At 39.5% G+C, this 22540-nt stretch overlaps 1 protein-coding gene across 1 annotated transcript; it reads left to right on the top strand.

Annotated features, from left to right (window-relative positions):
* Positions 1 to 2816: 2816 nt before the first annotated feature.
* PRRG1 (proline rich and Gla domain 1) lies at positions 2817 to 20071 on the top strand. Its single transcript, XM_009283046.2, has 3 exons — positions 2817 to 2862; positions 7974 to 8134; positions 15936 to 20071. Exons 1-3 carry the CDS (start codon positions 2853 to 2855, stop codon positions 16458 to 16460), a joined length of 696 nt encoding a protein of 231 aa, XP_009281321.1. The 5' UTR covers positions 2817 to 2852; the 3' UTR covers positions 16461 to 20071.
* The last annotated feature ends 2469 nt before the right edge of the window (positions 20072 to 22540 follow it).

Raw genomic sequence — 22540 nt, 5'->3', positions numbered from 1 at the left:
TGGTGGGGTGGTGTGAGAAGCAGAAAAGGCCTTGACTCTGTGTCAGCGCTGCTCAGCAGTAACTAAACCATCCCTGTGTTATCAACACTGTTTTCATCACAAATCCAACACACAGCCCCGTACTAGCTACTATGAAGAAAATTACCTCTGTCCCAGCCAAAACCAGCACAAGTGGCAGGGCAACCATTGCCTGTGTCCTCAATCAGCCTCTTGCCCAGCAGGTATTTAGGTGTCATAGCAGGAAACTAGCCATGTTTTGTGGGAGCTTGGAAATGAGGAAGTTTGGGGAGATATGGAGAAGGAAGGCAGGGGAGCATAAAAAAGACACACATTTTTAGGAAAATGGACATAATTAGTTCCAGGGAGCTCTAAAAACTTGTAATTGCTATAAGAATCTAATGTAGATTGTTGAAGGGAAGTTTCTGCACCGCAATCGCTGGAAAGCTGTATTTGATATTTCCTAGAGAAGGGCACACTGGTTCCTTTTGTAATGAAGGAAGGGTGAAAAGAAATGTAATTTGTGTTTTGGTGCCAATTCAGCTAATCTTTATTTTATCACTAACTCATAGTATACTTGCATCAGTTTCCACTGAAGAAAATAAAAAGTGTTTTTTCTTTTGTGTTCTTTTTTCTTCTCCTCCTCCACATGTTTTCCCCAGTTTCCCAACCTGTGTATGTCAGTATTCTGATGTTTATTGCCAAAGATCATGAGGTACCAAGCACCTACTGCCGGGTGCCAAGGCAGCACTGCACCCCTAGGCAGTGTCGCACTCTGCTCCTGGTGGAAAATGTCCCGTAGCGGGGGAGAGCAACGTTCGTCCCTTTGTTTCCGCCACAGTTCCCAGTAGGCAGAGCCGTCTAGTTGTGACTCAGTGAGCGTGGATGTGGATGCATCTGTTTTGCTCTTTTTTTTTTAATGTTGTTGTTTTTTTAATTGTTGAAATCCACACCCAAGTTATTTGTTAAAAGGGTGAAATATTAAAGACTAACTGAAATGTAATGCAGAAAAATGTCCCCATTAGAGAGGAGAAGCCTGGCAAGGCGCATTTCATGCACTGCATTACTGCAGCTCAGGAGACCGAGTGAGCACTCATGGGTCTTGCTCTTCTGTTGCTGTGAATCTTTCTTGAGGGGCTGTTGCAACAGCAGCCACCTGAAACTGGAGGGTAATAAATAGCAAAATAAAATCATGATGTAACAGATGAAGAGAATAGTTACACCAGTAGCCAAATTTTTTTGTGACCTGCTTATTATTAAAAGCTTGGCAATTTCTTCAGCACAGATATTTGGGTTGTAACAATGTGACCACCCAGAAAATGATACTAATTTTAATTTTATTCAAGAAGCAAGTGGCAAAGGTGGTTTTGTCTTTGCATAGAGTAGTCTGCTAAGAAAAATTCAGGCTATTAAAAGAGGTTATATATATTCTGAAGAATTTTTTTAAGTGCTCTGCTTCTGTTGCTCTACAATACTTAGTAATGAAAAGCTAAATACTATGGTGGTGAGATTTAAGAGTGCTTTAATGTCTGCTGTTTATTCACATTTATTTGCCCTTACAGAGATTTGATGAGCTTGCCTTAAAATCAGTTTACTCCTCCATCCCACATGTCTTGTTGTCCCAATCCTACAATTTTGTTAGCAGACTGGGATGTCTTTATAGAGCTCCATTCACTTTGGCAGCAGTCCTTACAAGTACTGCAGTCTGCTCTTTTGTGACGAATTACAGTGTTGGACGGGCCATGCTGGAAGTCTTAACTTTCTCTCGTTGTTTATTACAGCAGCTGTGGCCAACCTTTTTGCATAGTTACCACTTTTTTACAGAGAGGTTTGCTTATGAGGTTGTGGTTTCATGGAGAGTGAGGACATTAGTATGTATGATATGTTGATGTGTAACCTGGCCTCTGAAGTAGAACTGATGCTAACCTTTAGGAGTAGGTAATTTATTAGTAAAAACCTCGTGGTGTTCTGCCAACTTGGTTGGACAGCTGCATCTTTCTCACACTTTGCTGAAAGCTTTCATTTTCTTAACTTTTCCCATACTAACAAAGACTCCCAAGAAACTGAAAACAGTCCCTCAAACTACTATCGCTGCCTTCAGATGCAGTTCTTGTTGGCTGTCTGCCTGGTGGGTGCAATGAGCTTCAGGCACTTTCCTGACTAAGAGCATCTCTTGTCTGTTCTCCTTCCAAGATGAGGTATAAAGTACACGTAAGTTCTTGTAGGGCCGGTTGGGATCCTCACATGTATTGCAAGTTCCTTTGCCAAATCGCAGGTCTTGTTTTGCCCTTGAACTTTACGCAGGCATCCTGTTTTAATCAGTAGCAGACTCTGAATGAATTTGAATGTGTTCATTCTGATTTCAAAAAATCTGATCCATAGACTAAAGATAATGAGTTAACTTGATGATCTCTGCAGAGTGAATTGCTAAGTCTTAGATAAGGTATAAGTAATTACAGTGGAGAATGTAATACCTTTCAAGTTCAATTAGGTAAAACAGAGGTTGCAGATTCATTTAAAATGATACACACCTTCTATTTCTTATTAGTATTTTTGCATATTCTAAATATGGAAAGCTTTGAAAAAGGTTAAAGCATTCACCTTTTCACAAGAATTACCTTTTTTTTGGATGGTATTCCTATACTACTGAAATTAGTCTGCATGCGGTACTGGTACAGCTCAAAAGAGGGATTAATCTTGACTACAGGGTTTCCAACACTGATGTATTTGTAACAATATTTGGAAATCAAGAGAAAGTTTTCCAAGTTCATCATAATTCACAAACTCAACAGGGTGTTTCCTCTTTTGTTTACAGACTTGATATTTGCAAGTTCCCTGCCTTGACAGTAATCATCATGGATAGTGGTAAGTTTGTTAACTTAGTGATGAGTGTGCATTCTTCATTATTCCCTATGAACTGAGCATTAACACACCCCAAACTGTCCTCTGCTCAAAATCCCAGTCAGTTTGCACAAAAAATGTCCTCTGCTATTGAACTGATTTTGGTGTTACATACGATGCAGATCTTTGCCCACACTAAACTGAACTGGAATCGTACTACTGTTCTGACAGAGCTATTGTATGCAGACCATAATAATCATCACAAACTCATTTGTGGACATTTGAAAGCTGTCTGCAGAATGAAGACCATAGAGCTGAATTTCCAGCCTTGCATACTTTAGTTTAACTGTTCCTAAGCTTGTCCCAGTAACTCCAGAATCTCTGAGCAGAAGTCACTTTTTAAGCTGTATATGTAAACGCTCAAAACATTTTTGTCCCTTCTGCCCTGTGCAAACCAAGTAGTTTTATTAAGGTCACCTACAGAAATACTCGAATTTATCAGTAGCTGCAGCATCGAATTTAAAATGAAAAGTTTATTTGTAGTGTTTGGTGGTGGTTTTAATCTGCGTGGGTGTTGGTAAGGAGACAGAAAAAGGAAGCCTCAGTAATGGGCTCAATAGAGCTGGTTTTGGTGTCCTGGATGCCCTGGGCTTTGCTTCAGCAGCACTTCTGTGTCCCAGAATACTTTTCCCACACTGCTGTTCCTTATATCTGTAAAGACCTGAAGCCTATTTTCTTTGCCTGTGACAGCTTCAGCTGGCAAGCTGAGACATATTTATCCTCTTGTGTCCTTGCCTGTCTCTTTCTGATTCTGATTTAATTTCACATCACTAGAGTATCTATTCACTGTAATGATAGCACACAGGTTTTTCTGAGAATTTATAATAGATTGATTTGACTGTATTATTCTCTTCAATAATAGTAAGTCAAACTAAGACTTTGGAATGTTTTTTTTGTCACTTGCTGATGCATAAAAACTTGCTAAAAGCCAAGTATTACAGTTACACACAGAGCACAAGCATGCTCGAAGAAATAAACATGTATTCCAATGCATTAGATTTGGGAGTTGTATATCTTCATCTATATTCTACAAATATATAGAGAGAGGAAGAGACTTCAGATTTTTTGTTCCTGTGTCTATCTTACATAATGCCAAAATCATAATTTTGATTTTTCCTTTATCTTGTATTTGCTAGTTAATCTCCTTAACAAAGTGAAAAACCAAGTTTTGTCTTGCTTCATGACTTTATTCTTGCCACATGCAATTCTTCCCTGATCATCTTAAGCTCCATCGTAACAGCTGCAGTGAATTCAGCCACGCTGTAGCTTGGCTAGGTGGGCATCCAACCCAAAGCGTTTTTTTTACACACTCCTATGCCATTATATCTGAATGTCTACATGATGATGGTCCTGGAATACTAAGAAGTCAAAGTGGTTTCTGCAATATGGTTCCATTATCTCTTTTTATAGGATTCATCAGGCAATGACTGGTTCTCATTAAATCACTGAGTTTCAATCAGTATCTCCGTGAAGATTGCTTTGATCAGTGTATGTTTTTATGTTTCCTTGCTGAATTTGTATTGACTTCTCAACAGGATTTAAAGTCACTAGGAGTGTGCAGAGCTTTAAAAATGTCAAATCAAACCAAAGAAATTAATATACTTCATTTTTTTCCAGCCTTGCAGGGTCAAAAGCCATTCCTGGTCTGGACTAATCATAGATCATTATTTATCAGATACCTTCAGAATTAATACGGGGTGTGGTTTATTTTCCTCAGTGGGCTTTTTTGTCTCTGTTGTATGCATTAGACTTTGGAATGTTTTTTTTGTCACTTGCTGATGCATAAAAACTTGCTAAAAGCCAAGTATTACAGTTACACACAGAGCACAAGCATGCTCGAAGAAATAAACATGTATTCCAATGCATTAGATTTGGGAGTTGTATATCTTCATCTATATTCTACAAATATATATAGAGAGGAAGAGACTTCAGATTTTTTGTTCCTGTGTCTATCTTACATAATGCCAAAATCATAATTTTGATTTTTCCTTTATCTTGTATTTGCTAGTTAATCTCCTTAACAAAGTGAAAAACCAAGTTTTGTCTTGCTTCATGACTTTATTCTTGCCACATGCAATTCTTCCCTGATCATCTTAAGCTCCATCGTAACAGCTGCAGTGAATTCAGCCACGCTGTAGCTTGGCTAGGTGGGCATCCAACCCAAAGCGTTTTTTTTACACACTCCTATGCCATTATATCTGAATGTCTACATGATGATGGTCCTGGAATACTAAGAAGTCAAAGTGGTTTCTGCAATATGGTTCCATTATCTCTTTTTATAGGATTCATCAGGCAATGACTGGTTCTCATTAAATCACTGAGTTTCAATCAGTATCTCCGTGAAGATTGCTTTGATCAGTGTATGTTTTTATGTTTCCTTGCTGAATTTGTATTGACTTCTCAACAGGATTTAAAGTCACTAGGAGTGTGCAGAGCTTTAAAAATGTCAAATCAAACCAAAGAAATTAATATACTTCATTTTTTTCCAGCCTTGCAGGGTCAAAAGCCATTCCTGGTCTGGACTAATCATAGATCATTATTTATCAGATACCTTCAGAATTAATACGGGGTGTGGTTTATTTTCCTCAGTGGGCTTTTTTGTCTCTGTGATGTATGCATTTTCTGTACTGTATTGTGAGAGGAGACACTTTCTGAATATGAATTGCTAAATAAAAAAGTTGGGTTTTTTAGATAGTCATATATTGGCCATTCTTGAATATTGAATTATTTTAATGCTTTGCTGTTCTTCGTCAATGCATTTTGAAGCAGAAATGTATGCTTAGCTCTTTTTGGGAAACTAAGCTATTACCTAGAAACTCATCCCAATGTGTATCAAACGCAGTATTTTGTAACATACCAGCTTTTAAACCTTTATTCTCAGTTTGCTTCTTCGGTAAATTGGAAAGGGCACGCAGAAACAAAGACTTGCGTATTGTTTCTGAGAGCCAGAAGCTTTAAATCAGGCTATTTTCAGCTAGCTACGTTTTCCTCTCTATTTCTTTTCCCTCTGCATCGAGGACAAAGCTGTCATAGTTTGTCTCATTGCTGTTTTCAGGGACGGATTCCAGCCGTGAAATGAAATTCCCTAGGTTTTATCTGCTGAAGGAAGGGAAACTTGATTTATAGTGCATTATCTACTCTTCGGTGACTCCACATATGGACACTCTTAAGAGAGAGTCTGGGCTGTAGTTTGTTCCACTTCAGGAATGCCCACAGGAGGAGTTGGTGAGAACTAGGTAGAGCACTGGCAGTCCATCCGCATGCATGGGTGCACGCTGGCTTCCTGATGTGGCCAAGTCCTTCATCTCATCATGTTTAGGTGATCACTGAGGCGTGTTGAAAGAAACCAAGTTCTTCAGGCCTAGAGGGGAGTCAGGAGAATTGTGTGGGAAATGGAAAGAAGCCGTCCTTTTTTTCTTTCCTTTTTGAAGAGATTTTTTAATATTAATTTCTATGTTATTTAGTCAGTGACCTTACACAATAGGAGATGCCCGTGTGCTCACCTGTGGTGCTGTAGAAAACCAAAATTGCAGGAGGTGCAGTTGTAGAGTTGTATGCAACCTCTGGTAACACCATGAATAGTGTGATTTGTGTGGTGCATGTACGTACCACATGTATTCAACTGTGAAAGTATAGGAGTGACTGGTGTTTTGGGAGTTTAATCTCCAAATCTTCATTTAATCTTTTGCAAAAGGAAGATGACTGTCTAACAATTTATAACAAAGTATACCACAGAGACTAAACAAAATGAAATTAAAGTAGGTCAGCCTAATTATGGTAGTAGTCTCATTGCTGAAAAATGCCACCCCATCTATTTTATGAGAAAGCAAAAGTATAGTGACCATTTTTGTAGACTTGCTGCCATCCTTTTTTAAAATTCAAAATCAGATGATTAAGAAAAAAAAAAAGACAGCAAACTGATTCGTATAAAATTATAGCTAAATCATTGCTTAAACCAGTCAGTCTCTGTCCTTCGGCAGACTGAGAGTTTGTCTCTGTAGCATATCGGCAGTCCCAGACTAGCTGTAAATGAGCCAATGCAGAAATGATTGCATAGGTCAGGCAACTGGTATGGCTGTGTTAGTATGGCAGCACATTGAATAATAAGCCACTCTTGCTGGCAGTGAGAGCCCAAGAACAGTGTTGCACTGACATGATGTTCTTGCTTCCTGACCTGAAATACCTGGAGAATTTATGCATCATTCACGCAGATGTACCTCCCGGGTAATGCAGTCATCTGGATTTTGGAGTGTTCCAGTTGCTGCATGTTACTGTAAAAATCATTTGGTCAGGGAGTTTGAGGGAAAGCTGGAACATCGGAAGAAAAGAGGTTGCTTCCAGCTCTCTTCTTTGAACAGGAAACCAAGGAAAGCAAATAAAGAATACCTGTGTCAGAATGTTGGCTGTTTGGGGTTGGTTTATTTGATTCATCAAATAAGGTGAGGTTTTGTGTATGATTCAAGAAAATAGAAAGAGGCTACTTCCCCCCGCACCCCCGAAAGGGTCACTATTTCAGGGTTGACATTTCTGGAGTGAAGGAAGCAAGTCTGCTTCAAAGTTGCTTAAGAAAACTTACAGACTTAAACTTTGATAAATGCAGCTGTTCTGGTGTGTATGACTCTGGGTAATATTCATAAATATTTATATCAAAAACTTCAGAGCATTCTGGCTGTGATGCCCTCAGGCAGTTGCAAGTATCTTTTTGGATGTTCACAAGCAGGATTTGTTTGTTCTGTGTCATCTTAGTTTAAGAAGTTGCTTGAGCTGAGCATGTGCCTGTCTCTTCTGAGCACTCTTCTTAGGCACCGGCTTCAGTCTTGTTTAAGCATGCATGACTGTGATGCTGAATTGAGGTCCATCACACTTATGACGTTATAGCAATAACTACTGAAATTGTAGGCCCAGCTACTTAGAACAGTGAATAAAACTAGGAAAGGCCTTTTATCATATTAAATAAAGGGGAGGACTTTGAAAAAGCTCTTTATTTCTCAAAAGTACATTTTCTTTGAGCAGTTTTAGCATGAGGTTTTAGATGTCTCTTTTGAAGTGACCTTTGTTGTCTCTCCTCTTACCAGTGTTCTTAACAGAGGACAAAGCCAATTCTGTGTTAAAAAGATACCCGAGAGCCAACACATTTTTGGAAGAATTAAAGCAAGGTGACATAGAACATGAATGCAGAGAAGAAATCTGTAGCTATGAAGAAGCAAGAGAAGCATTTGAAAATGAGGAAAAAACGGTATGTTTTGGTGTGTATTTAAAGATGGGTGGGGTGTATTGATACTAAATTTGTGGATGTGCTGAATGCTTGTGTGTTTTCCAACATTACATTAGATTTGTTTTTCTTTTTGGCCTGTTTCTTTAAGTAAATAAGTTGTACAGTGGAGATGGATAGACTGCACAGCAATAACATTTGAATCCTTCATCCCAATTAAATGGAATTTGAAGGGGGTAGAGGTGTCAAAAATAATTACGCTCTTAAGTGTTGTGAAAATCGGCAGCTGGGAAGAAAAGGAATATGAATTAATATCCCCACTTGAGAAAAGGTGGGCAAAACTGTCGTCTGTTTGGCAGCACTACTTACCCAAATAGCCTGTGTCCTGGTTCTCCTATCATCACACACTTAAGACTGACCTGGATATCACAAATGCAGTTGTCTTGCTTGGAAGAAATGATGTGATTGGGACTGTTACGGGGAATATATAGAAGCAGAGAGCACAAGTCTTCAGTTATCTCACTCCTTGTGGAATAACTTGTTTATTGAATGTGCTCAGATGAAATGAGTGAGCAACTCAAAAAGCTTTCCATTTAAAATACACCTTTGAATCCCAGGTGCTGGTGTAGCTGCCCAAGGTGGTCAGTGCCCAGACTATTAATAGTCTAAAAATAAGGAAAGACTAGTGGCCTTCTTCAAGCTAAAATCTGCAAGCCCCCAGAGAGTATTATTAAGCAGCAGTGATCTAAAACAGGGAAAGAACAATAATTTCAGTGCTACCGTGTGTTATGCAAGGTCAGTGATACATTAACTTGACAGGAATGAAGCAGATACTGCCCACACAGAATTGTTGCATAAGTCTGTTGACTTCTCTAATTAAAAGAAGCTTGTGGGCTAATGGCTCTGCAAGCAATAGCTGCACATCATACCCAACGTATCTTATATTGCTTCCCAACAAATAAAAACAGTACACAAGTTTTTGATGGTGGCATCTGACCTATTTAATGCAATACAGTCAAGATTTTATTTTTTTTTTTTTTTAATTCAAGACAGACATGAATGAAATTAGGGCTGAATTTGTGGATAAATCTGAGGTGAAAAACAGGTGCTAGAAAATGTGACTCAGAAAACTTATCTTCAAAAAAAGCATCTATCCCTTGTGTGTTTTTGCACAGGGAAATTGTACTTGCAAGGCCAATAGGTGAATGGGCAAAGTGGCACAGGGAGCATTGCAGATTTCCAGAATTTACACAGATGATGTGTTCCGCTCTTCACTGGCTGAGCTCTACATCAAAAAATAGCGATGTTGTTTTAAAGGCATACTGAACTTTTAAGTTCTTGGCATCTTTTTGTTGGAGGTCATAAGTGGGGAGATGGATGAGGCTAGAATGAGAACTTTCTGATTTATTAAAATGAAGTAGTAGGACGTGCGGTGTCTCTTCAAAGCTGCTTCTTTCTGAAGCTTTAAAGTGCATGTACGCACATGTTTTTTACTTCCCAAACTTGGCTTGGTGTGGCCATTCCTAATGATAGCTCATTGTGTAATTAAGAATAATGTTTACAATGACAGTACTTGTGTAAAATTCTAACGCAATATCACTTTTGCTTCAGTAGCACAAGAAGTTCAAGTCACTAGAGAAAGCATAGCCTAAACATGTTTGTTGCCTCTCACTTCAGCTTCTTTTCCCCCATTTAGGAACATTTTGTGTTTTGGTAGATAGCATTTCCCTCGCAGAGGTATTTGGGAAATAGTAAAGTAGGAAACATTACATTGCTGCTCTTGCCACAACCTTTGTGTCACAGGGGAGAAGGAGCTTCCAATAAGGCCCTCACCCTTTATCCATTTCTATTACTGTACCCTTTTTGCCTAGCTGCTTTATTCTGTTGTTGGTAGCTTGCTAATGGGCCAGGCTCTGCTAATGTGCACTCGTGCCTGACCAGCCTCATTTACTTAGGCTTTATTTAGTCCATTGTCCCCCAGCGGTATCCATCCTTACAGCCGCTTAGTAAGACACAACTTCTGTGTCCCAGGGGAAGGAAATGGATGCAGTAGACTAGGATCATGATACAGTATGTTCAGAGTAACAAAGATGCAATGATTTCATAGTATAGATAGACTGGAATTCAAACAGGGGTCTGTAGCTTGTTTATCTCATGGTAACTTTGTTTTGTGTAATCTCTCTGTATTTTTTATCTTGTCCACTTGGTTCCTTGTTTTTCTGCAGTCTTCTGGGGAGGTGTGCAACATCTGGATTTGTAATACTAAAATAATATCAAGCAGTTCCCTCAAGTTATTTTTGATGCATGAGTTTTTCTTGGAAGTTAGCATTGTGTATGTTAAGTGTACATGCATAGCTGTCATGGAAATACTGAATGCCTTTAATAATGGTGGGCTTGGTATTTTTGATGCATGAGTTTTTCTTGGAAGTTAGCATTGTGTATGTTAAGTGTACATGCATAGCTGTCATGGAAATACTGAATGCCTTTAATAATGTGTGGGCTTGGGGATTTTGATAAGTTCAGTATTATTATTTAAAATTATTAAGTTAATTATAAAGATAATATTATTATGTTAATAAGGCTAGAGCCAACAGGGAAGAATTTGCAGGACTTTGTGGATAAAACAGAATATGAAATTCAGTGTTGACAAATGTAATGCACATGGGGGAAAAGGGAACATTCATTATGATTGGCTCTGAACTGAACTCAGGAACAAGATCTGAATTTGACTTGAGTTTAATGCTCAGCAGTCAAACAAAAACAAAACAAAATAAAAACCTGAGTGCTAAAAATCCGAAGAAAGGAATAGGGATCAAAATGAAGAACATAATTATGTCATTGCACACCCGCATCTTGAATGTGCCATGTACAGCTCTGATCTCCCTGTCTCCTAAAAAGCAAATTAGTAGCTGAGGAAGGACCAGAGGACCAGAGAAGTGTGACAGTTGACCAAAGATATGAAAAGACTTCTGTAACAACGATAGATCAGAAAAGAGTTAAATCAGGGAATATGTGATGATGTCTGTGAGGAGCATGAAGATTGAACTGAGGTCAGTCACTTGCCATCCTTCTGACAGGAGAGCTAAGAGGGCCTCAAAGGAAACCAGAAGGTGCAGGTTCAAAGCAAACAGAAGTATCTCTTCTCACCACAGATAATAGAGCTGTGGACTGCCTTGCCACGGGATGTCTCGGATCCTAAAAGCTCATATAGGTTCAGAGAACGACGACATAAATGAACAGAAGATAAATTAATCTGGGACCATTGAATAAAAGGGGTTAGCTTTGGCTAATGGAAGTTCTTGAAGCGCAAATATGTGGAAGCTGGGAGAGTATCGCTGCCTGCTTATGTTTGAACTCTTCTTTCGGCAGTCTCTAATGATTGTTGTTGTTGTTCAGAGAGCAGGTAATGGATTAGGTGAACCCTAGGTCTGATCTAGTAAAGCTGTTTATTTGTAGCACCTGTAGCTTGCAGGCAGCACTGTATGTGGTCACTGGTCAGTTGTCAAAGGTTGTTGGGAGACTCAAAGATTTGTTCAAAGGTTACTGTGCAAAGTATCTGGGTGTGACTGAAGCACTGATAATTTTATATCCATTAACTCATTTTTTTTAAATTATACTGCATGCAGACTTTAAAAGCTAAAAGTCACAGATCTTTACTTGTGTTTCAAATTTCCCACAAATTTTAAGTATTACAGAAATTGCAAGGTTCTCTGTATAGCTCTATTCTAGCAAAACAAACGAACAGGACACTAAAAAGCTTAGCAAGCAACTTGAAACTTGTCAGCACCAGATCTAAAATGGTGTGATCAAGTAAGACTTCTAGCATCAGTCTGTGTCTAATTATGGATGCTGGATGAATACCCAGAAGAGAAGAGGTGAATCTTTTTCTGCCACCTAAAATTGAGGGCAGACCAGAAGAAAACAGTGTAGCAGGTACACTCACTTCCCATTATTGCTTTGTTTGTATCCTCTACTTACTGAATACCAAGCAGTCTTCTGACTGGCGTATTATTAGTTCACCTTTAAAACAAGTCAGACAATTGACCAAGAATCATTTGAGGCTGACGATGCTGCCAAATGTGGTAAAGGCCTCAGCTGAAATTCTCAGCAGGGTGTGAGTCTCTTAACTTTCATGTGGATCTCGTATTTGATTCAGCGTTCAGATCCAGTTGACTGATGCTGACTCTGTTCTGAGAAGTATTAGAAATAAAAGGGAAACAAAATTCTGGCAAATTGGCTGTAACTGTCTTTGCGTGGGATGCCCTTGAGAATTCCTTTTGATTATTTCAAACTAGATTTGCCAAAGCAGTAAGGGACATTCAGAAAAGTAGTTCTTGGCGGGAATATGTGTTAGATGTTTTCTAAGTCTTTTCCATTGCGGTTGTCTGATTCTGTGGCCTGCTTAACTTAGTTTTTCAGCCTTTTAAGTCATACACACCTGGTATTCCCAGCTGTACAGCACTCAAGAATAAATGATTCCTGGAGTGTCCTTTTCATAAATCACGAGTTAATAATTTTGTCAAGTAGAAAGAAAGTCCTTTTTGTTCTTGGTTTAAGAGACCAGCAACTATGGAAGGGATGTTTGTGCTGTGAGTTTTCCAACTTTTAAATTACTCTTTAACTTTCTGTATGAGCTGTACAGCTACTTCCTAGGTTTTCAGTATTTCCCCCTCTTGTTTTTTTTTATAGCAGTTTGTACAAATCCTCACACTGTGCAAATTCATCCAAGTTCTCCGTGGTTTTGTTGGGCATGATTTGACTTTGACCAGATGGTTTGTCCTCCTCCTGTGCCTTCAATTTACAGTGCAGTGTAGCTGTGGGATGACAGAGCAGAGGGGGAGCTGCTTGGCAGCTGCGCAACTCAAACCTGAAGTATTAGTTTCCTGCAGTTCCTGTCAATTCTGTCAGTCTGGAACTAACAGTCTTTGTGCTTCCCTCTGAGATTTGGCTTGCAAAAATGTAAGCTGGAAACCTTGGGTTTAGTACACTAGTAAGTTTTTGGTTGGTGTTTTTTTGTGGGTTTGGGTTTTTTTGGCTTTGGTTCCCACCCCCCCCCGAGGAAAATTTAAAGAAAGCTTTTTTTTAAATGACTGAACAAGTGTTTCTTTCTTAGTATTTTTCACCTGTGTGCAGAACTTTATTCCTCTGTCTCTGAAGATAGCCTTAGATGTGAAGCACTGTAATTTTTGACGGGGGGGGTGTGTCTAAACTGTCTTGGAATTTCCTTTGCCTTGCATGCAAATGAAAGCGGACACTAAACTACTTTCATCCTTAAGGCAGTTTAAACTCTTACCTTAAGCTCTTTATGCGCCTGTGTGGACACACCATCAACTTGAACATCCCCCACAGCCACACACCCTATTCTGAACTAATTGCCTGCCACTCTGGGAAAACAGCTTTTCTGCTGCTTTGCCATGTTGCAGAGTGACAAGGAGAGATGCTGGTATTACAGCGTTCTGAAGAAGATACAGAGACGTTTTCTCCAGCGTATATAAAGCTGAGCTAGAAGTAACATGGAAACAGTACTAAAATACCAGTCACAACTTAATACCCTTACATCGGAGAGGGTGCATTTCCTCTGCAGTCTGCAACACAAAATATATTGCTGAGGGAAAAGTGTGATTTCATCTTTTTCATCAAAACTACCTTTCTCCTCCGTGGAGTCTTTAAAATGACACATCCTTGCACAGTATATTTGATGACTTTCAGTAAATTTTTGCAACTTTGGCCTCAAAACCAAACATTGTACCAGTTTTTTCCTTTGCTGCCGTTGAGGCAGCACAGCAGTGAAGTGGGAAGCTTGGTTCCAGTAACAGTCAATAGCAGTTAATAATCCTAATGAATCTTTTTCTGCTTTTTTAGTTGAGAATACATTTATTATTTATTCCACTAAAGAATCTAGTTAGTTGTATTTAAACCAGATGGAAAGGTAATAGGTAACAGATCTTCTTAATTGCCTGGTGATCTGGTGGGGAGAGATGAGTTCATTGGTTTTGTTGGTTTTTATCATGCAGAGATCCCAAAAGTCCTCAGTTGTGCAGCTGATTTCATTTTTTAATGTTAGTTTACCACCTCAAATATGTTTTTCTAAAGTCAGCACAGTTGATCTGGGGTTCACTGTGGAACAATGCATCAAGGAAGGCCCTTGCAGAAAAGTATCTAGAGAGGTTAGTCCATCTTCCAAGACTTGCTTACTTTGTTTGAAGTCAATGCTGCCTGACTTAGCTTAGATGATTTGGACCTAGGTTCACATCAAGGAGGGGCACTGTGATGACTTGCTTGTGATGTCAAGCCTTGGAATTCAGGAAAAACACCTGATCCTGGATTGCTGTAGGAATTAAGATTTTTTTTTTTTTTTTAACTTGCACTCAGTATAGGGATAAGAACAACTGAATTTATCTTTTAAAAAAAAAATGTACATGATAGCCAGTTGTTCCATGCACATAGCATTGCTCCTAACCTTAGTCAATTCTGATCCAGAAGCATTGTGAGCATGTGTTTTGCACATGGTGTCCTGGTCCTGGCTTTGCACAGGGCAAGCTTAGCCTTCACGCTAGAGGGGCCTTGCTGCTTCTGGACTCAAGCTGCCTCTGAGATCAGTTTGGTGGCATTATCTGTTTGATGCTGATCATGTGGCAGCAGTCTTGAACAAAGAAAATTGATGGATCTGATTTGTCTGTGTACAAAGTCAGTCAGTCTGCAACCTGAATACATCATTTACTAGTAACTGAGCAATGACAGTATCAATTTTACCTGGTGAGTGTTTTATAAATACTTGCATGTGAGATGTGTACTATTATTTAAAATAGATGCTGGCATGAATATGAGTGGGTCAGGTCTCTGCATTTTTAAAGGAAACTAAAGAGTTCAGAGTTTCTGGCATAGATTTATTTGGGGGTTTTAATTATTTTTTTTCTGAAATAATACATGGCTATAAAATACAGTGGAAGTGTTTCTTAGTAGGAGAGCTCTTATTACAGGTGAGGATGACTACTTTTTTGAGGCAGGGTATGCTTTTCTTTGTACTAGTTTTTCATAGCATTCACCGCAGAGAAAATGGGATGGCGACATGATCTTTGTGCTCCTACTTGTGCATATTAATGTAGGAAAGAGTACTTTCAAGTACTGGTGTCCCCCTTCATCTTTGTTTTCCCTTGTTCATATTTTCACTTTTTACTTTGTTCCACTTATCGGTAGCTATGTTGTCAAAATTTCTGGAATATAATAAGCTGTGTAATAGTCTCATAGTGCTGAAGCTATTTTTAACTATAAACAGAGGATCTGAATCAAGTCAAAATAAGATGAGAAGAATTGCTTTATGAGCCAGAGGGTGGAGGAAGTCTGAAGTATGAGATTGACAGTACAACATAGTTGTGCTTTGCCAAAATGGTCTGTCATGCCGAAACAGTATTTCCTTGTCAAACTGTATTAGTATATTATCACAATTTTAAAACAAACAAACAAACCCCCTAACTTTTACCTTGAGTGGTGCTGAAAAATTTTGATCCACCAGATGTCTGATGTGCATGCTGATGAGATTTCTTACCTATGCCTGTCTGTGCTGCAGGTTTGTCAATATTAAGTGCAGATACAGGAATCTTAAAAGCAGTGAGGAGTTGGTCTAAAAAAACAAAACCCTTTTGTGTCACTAACCACATCGGAAGAAAATTTGGAAGTTTATTGGGCGTGCTTATCCATACCTGTTCTTATTTTAATCATCAGTACTTGAAATGCCTTTTTTTTCTCGTTCATTTAAAACAGCTTGATTACAGTGTATTTTTTAACTGTCTTATAGTTTCTGACTTATCCTGTCTTGCTCTTCTAGAAGGAGTTCTGGAAAGTCTACAAAAATGGACTTCAGGGAGAAAGTAACACAGGACATACCTGGTATTCATTTTACCTTGCATTTCCATTAATCATTGGCCTTTTTGTTATCCTCATTGTCATTTTTGTCATATGGAGATGCCTGTTTAAAAAGAAAATGCGTAGACAGTCGGTGTACGTGCATAGGGGAGCCCACGAAGCGATGGGTGATGGTGCTGTGGCTGATGGCAGAGGTCCGCTTCCGCCGCCTCTCAGCATTGTTCATTCCCCACAGGAGGAAATGTATGAAGTCAGTGGGCTCTCTCCAGGAGGTCTGAGCTATACGGATGGACGGTCAGACTCAATATCCACAAGGCTCTCAAACTGTGATCCTCCTCCTTCATATGAGGAAGCCACTGGTGAAATCAGTATGAGAAGAAGTGAAACTGAACAACATTTAGATCCACCCCCGCAATACGAAGACATTGTGAATTCCAGTTCAGCCAGTGCAATTGCACTATCTCCTGTTGTCACCAGTAATAAGTAAAGCAAGAAGAATGCTATGGACTTTTCAAAAATTACTAATCATTTTGTAGCACTTTATCTTGGCTTATTATGCATTTCTGTAATTTGATGGACTTGTACAATGAACTTCACTTTTGGTTTAGATTCACTTGTTCTTTGGGTTTGGGATTTTTTTCCCCTACGGCAGGTCTTAAAAGATAAGGATTCTGTATTGAGAGTGTAGTGCAGGTACAAATGTGGTGCTCTGTCATACTTCTCAGAAGTACCTCTGCTTTGAGGGATGACACTTGTTTTATTCAGAACATTGTCCACATTCCCCACAAGATTTGTCAAATGCCCCTCCCCTTTCTTACTGCAGACTGTCAGAATTGCCTGAAATAGGGAATCCTTAAGCAACGTTTTAGATAGTTATTGACACTAAAGGGGACTGATCTTGCAGTATTGCCTCTTGTCTGGTTGGTTCCTTTTTCTCACTTGGATTTTTGTTACATGCTGCACCCTGTCCTGGGCCCTTGGAAGGCTGAGAGCAGCATGCCTTTGTGTTCAAACCAGTATCTCGTTAAGAGTAGGCTGGCATAATAGCAATAATTTCAGAGTCCTAGCAGAAGAGGTGTTATTCTAAAGCTTTTGCTATTGCAACTCAAAATTCTGTAAATGTTTAGAAGCTAACAGTTCAAGATACTAATTAGTGAATTTAAGAGTGTACTTTTTTGTCTGTGTTCTGCCTTTCCTCTCTGTTTTCCTATCTGTTTTTACTTGTGTATTCTAGAGGTAAGAAGTGTGCATATGTTAACTTTAGAACTTGAAAGTTCATGCAACGGTAATAACGAAATACTCTCGAGTGGATAAAACCCTGATCATGGTCTTCCTACCATAGTCTTCATTGGAACCAGGATATTATCCATAAACACAAACCCAAAGGTATTACTTTCCTTTTTAAAAGGGAAAAAAAGGGAAAGCATTCAGTGTGTGACTTCTTTTTTTTCTCAACTATGAAATAAAACCCCCTTCCTCAAACGCTGATATTCTTTTGCCTCTTGCATACTTAGATGTACCGTGTGTGCACCTTGTCTTGGTGGCTATGGAAATCCTTTGCAGAGAATATAGATACCTTTTTTCAACAACAAATATATTTATAGCCTATCCATTCCAACAAGGTGCTTCTGTTGCAAAAGTTAACAATATGTTATAACGAAATAAAACTACTTACATTTTTTTATTGTTTGTAAGAACAGTGTAGTGCTTTTATCCATGACATGAATTCACTCCGTTCTCAGTGTACACAGGCCTTTTTTTCACAGCTCTTAGGTTACAGGTGCCCGTCAGAGTAAGAGGTGCTAGGAAGCATGTTAGTCCAGGCTGGCTCCAGAAGTTGGGTGGCCAGCCTGGCTCTGCTATCTCCAGTTGTGAGTTGCAGAGCCCACCCGACGTAGGGCAGAACCGTGAGGACCCACCATGTTGTATTTCTAAGAACACAACACAGGCATTCCCCCAAGCATTAGTCTGGAGTGACTTTTTGAGGCTGAAGAGATGTGGATTTCTGTCAGACTTGATGCCAGTTAGAATAGAGGCTTGTACAGGATTTCAACCAACTGGTTTAGGCGCTGATGATAAGTTAAGCTGGTGCAAGCTGTAGTGTGGAGATTCTTTTTTCCCAGCTTGATTTAAAAGTTTATTGCTCGGTTTAGCTTGTGCATTTCATTTCAGTTTTCTTTCTTCCCACACCAAGGTAGTGTGGCATTAGCTTTAGTATTGTTCCGTGTTCTACTAATCAATTAGCACCAACTGAAGTGTATTTAGCCCTGAAGGACTACTGTGTTATGTTGGCTTTCGTACTACAGAAACCCAAACTGCATCTTGTTCCAGAGACCCCAAATGAAACGCCAGTGCCATCTGTTTGAAAGCGCTGTTAATGTCCAAGATGTGTGCTGTTGTCTGCCGTCTCATGGGGGCTTGGCCCGTCTTGTCCCTAAGGAATTTTACAGAAAGCTGCTGAAAAGAAATGTATGGTCATATACGGATGTGTTTATGCACACTTCTGTAAGAATTTGATATAATGTATTGACAAATGAAGTAAGGATTTTGTGATTAATTTTATGTTCTCATTTTTGGCAAAGAGTAGGTTGCCTAAGTTGTCTACTGGGGATCTTCAGTTGCTAAGGCAAGTCGTATTAGAGTTAATGGATGAACTCCAGGCCAAACTGTTGTCAAAAAAGATAACTCTTATTTATATTTATTATTTATACTAGATATTGGGCAGATAAGTACAATATGTTTTGGACACTGGTAGTAAGAATTGCCTGGGTCTTGTTTTTGGACTGTCTGACCTTTTCTTTTGAAGTGGTTTTAGCTCTATGTGTCCTGAATTGCCACTCGTAGAAGTTAAAGCTCCTTTTATACTGAGCAACAGTTAATATGCTGCTTTAGGCAGACATTACCGAAACAAAGTGCCTCATCTCAACATGCAGGAACCACCTCAGAAAGAGCTGGTATTTCAACGTCCATGCCATATTGGCATCTCCTGTGCCTGCCAGCACAGCTAGTAGTTTTAGCAGTAACTTTTTTTGTTTGGATATAAGACTTTCCTGTAGGAAACACGTGGAGATCACCCATTTCACATTAGGTCATTCAGCAGCTGTCATCATCCCCTGCACATGGGCAGTCTAGTTTAGAGATGAGCTGGCTTTTCTTTTCTTTTTTTTTTTTTCTTTTATTACCCTATATTCCACTACGACTTTTAATGGCTTTATGTTTCTGGCTCCTAAGTTGAGTATGTTGCTGTATCCTGTAGATATTTTAATGTGCAATGCAAAAATGATGCTTGTCTTTCCAAAAAAGCCACAACCAAATATCTAAAATGATCTATGAGTTGAATTTATTGGGCTATACCTTTTCCATGTACATGAGCATGAAAGCCATTGTGGCTTTTATAGCATTGTGGGCTGTAAACTTATGTCTTGGTGAATAAATTTCATAATTAAACAATACTTGCGTGGGACAGTTATCCAAAGGTATTTCCTCTAAGACACGAACAGCTTTCTCCATGTCGTAATAATGTCAAATTAGAAAATATTTTGTTCTGGTTTGTGAAATGTGGGAAAACAGCTTAGTCTTGGGGCTGGCTTTTCTAATCTGATTGAAAAATAAAATTTCATTTGTACTGGGTTTTTATACAGCTTTTTTTGCAGGCCACTTATCCTGTAATTGCATTGTCATGCAATAAATACTATGAATTTATAGTTGTACCTCTCTAAATGTTTTGCAAGTCTGAATGCAGTACTATCTCGACTGATGACACGAATAGTCAGGACACTGCCTTTCCCACTTCGGAATGTAACATTGAATTTCATCTTGTATTAGGAGGATTGAGATGATTTATCTACTAAAACTAACTTAAATATAAGTGTCACTGTTTTAAGAAATCATGGAAATGAATTATTTGCTTAGATGATATTTAGCATTAGTGGAGGTTGTTCTGTCTTCACTGGATGTAAATAACCTCTGATTACAGTATTGCATATTTTAAAGGGGTTTGGTTTACATTAAATTATCCTATTTAAACATATTTGCCTATGTTTATAGAAAAATTTTTGTAATGTTTTTGGATATGCTAAATAAAATTTTTTTAAGATGCCTCATGTTTCAAAATATCAATTCTAAACAACTGCAGTGAAAATTAACTTTCTGTATTTAAGTGATGCTCTTAATTTCCATTGTTCTGTGTACTTGAACATTTGCAGTGAATCAGTTGTTTTCTTTTGATGACTTAAAATACAAATATTTTGTTTTCAGGTAGGCTTGATATTTTTTCAAAATTCAGGCTAATTTTTAATCAGATTTGTGAATTTGTTTATTTTCCATTTTTATAAAAAGCATTTGTTGTAGCCATAGCTAAGGAACAGTCACAGGGAAAGCAGAAGTTATTACAACAAAATGAAACAGTACACTGTAGCAAAAAAAGCTTAAGTCAGGGGACTTAATTTCAAGTGGCTTCAGCCATTTCAAAGAAAGTGATTGCAAAGTTTTGCATCAGCTCTGTGAATGATGTGTTAATAGCGAACACGAAAAAAGAAACCGTGTGTAATGATCCCTGCTGGAAACTAAAGATCTCCATTCCAGTCAAGACAAGCTTTGTGTCATCCTTTCTCGCTCAGCTGCTAGTAAATAGCGTACTATGTCCCTGGTGTTTTTTCACTAGCTTACCGCATGACTGGAGTCTATTGGAGATGTTAGTGAAGCCCGATAGGAGGTACGTATCTCAGAGTTTCATGAACACGGGTGCAGTTTTGTACTGGTCGTAACAAAAGTGCAAGAAGAGTCCCTTGAAGCAACAAAGTGTGCGTGACTTTCCAAACTGTCACGTGCATAGTGTAGTGCCGTGCTCCCCTTGGTAAGCTTTTATTTGCGTAGCTCAGACCAACGCCATCCAAACAGAACACTCCCCGTTTGGTTAAGTGGCATTCGCTGTGCATATACACGTTCAGTGTCCTGACCATACATCCATCAGCACTGGCTAACGTGTTTGCACATGGTTCAACGCATGATTGCCTCTTCATGCCTGGCTTGTAGCTATTGAAACGTGGTGGATATAACGTTAAACTGGTATCATGAATCTCGGTGTCTATAAAAATCAAATCGTCGTGCCAGGTTACTAGTGATGAATTTTCATTATTTATTGTTTCGTATGCCCTGAACACTGTTCTCTGCCACTCTAAATCACACTGATGGATTCCTTTTTATCTTCTGCATAATGTGAACTTTGTAAATATTTCCTAGTGCTACTTGCTGATTTTTAGAAAGAAGAAAAACCATGTTCAGCTGAAGGCAATGAGGTGACATCTGTACTATTTCATTGCTTGCTGCACACACATTTGATTGATTTGCTACAGGGTAATTGAGCTTTGCCAGAAAGTTGAACTATGCTTTTCTTCTGCAGTGGGATCTCAGTAATTGTATTTTTGGTTTGGTAGTGAGTTATTGAACGCTAAGTAACAAGTCAGTGCAAGAAAGGCCTTACCTATATTCTCTTGATTGTATATATTATGCAGCATTTGCTTGCCATTTAGCTCTCTGCAAGAATGTTTGCTGTAATATTAGGACCTGTGTTCTCTTTCCCTGTCCTCTCTCAGTGTACCATGCAAAAAACCCACACTGACTGCTGTGCTGTTTTCCCCTCTCTTAGAAACAACAAAATCTAAGAATCAAAACAAAAGCTTTTAGCGTGACCTGCCGTTTCCTTCTCCGGTTCGAAGCTTTGTATGTACCTGTGTGGCTCCCGGCGTGAGCTGAGGACCTTAAAGCAGGAAGGAAACAAGTACTCAGAAAATTTATTTCGATACTCCCAGCAACGCAATCTCTGCATAAGGAGTAACTTGTACCAGACTGTCTCCCTGGCCTTTCCCGTGGTGTAGGATGTCTTTTCCCAGAGAACAGACCCTGGACCAATTCCATAGGTCAGAGGCTCCCAATTCGATTTTTCCTTATTTTCTTACTCAACTGCTGCCGCTGGCAGTGGCACAGCACCCGCTCTTTGCTGGGCACAAGGACTCAAGTTGTTTACTCAGTGACTGCAGACTGTGAGGCCCGTATATATGAGGATCTGGGACCCAAGCTTGCCTACTTTCCTGCCTTGTCCCCTTACCTTGCTGGCTTGCTCACTCCCCGTGCAGTATTTCAGTGCCGGACAAACGCAGCTGAGGGGCTGAATGCAGGCATTTGGGGCTGAATGCAGGCATTTGGGGCCAGATGCAGGCACCGGCCTGCTGTGACACGCAGTGATGCACAGGCTGTTACCACCTGTGGCCTTTTAACTTCCAGTCAATGCAGCCACCACACGCGGATCATTTCCAAGATGAAAACCACTGTGGACAACATTTCATGCCAGATTCGCAGAGGCGATCAGCTCCGGTGCAGGCGTGTCGTGCAGCGGAGTGGCAGACCATGGCATACAGGGCGGGTTCCTGAGCCAGGGAACCCACAGGGGAGCGCAGAGACCCACCAGGAGCTGGCAGCTCTCACGAGGGCGGCTGACGAGGCATGGGCAGGGCCAGGAGCGATGGCTGCCACCCCCCACTCCCACTAAAGGCAGCCCCAGGGAGCGCT

This window comes from Aptenodytes forsteri, unplaced genomic scaffold (assembly GCF_000699145.1).
Source record: "Aptenodytes forsteri isolate BGI_AS27 unplaced genomic scaffold, ASM69914v1 Scaffold2, whole genome shotgun sequence".
Classification (NCBI taxonomy): Eukaryota; Metazoa; Chordata; class Aves; order Sphenisciformes; family Spheniscidae; genus Aptenodytes; species Aptenodytes forsteri.
The sequence above is the reverse complement of the archived record's forward strand: the minus strand, read 5'-3'. Positions and strand labels throughout refer to the sequence as shown.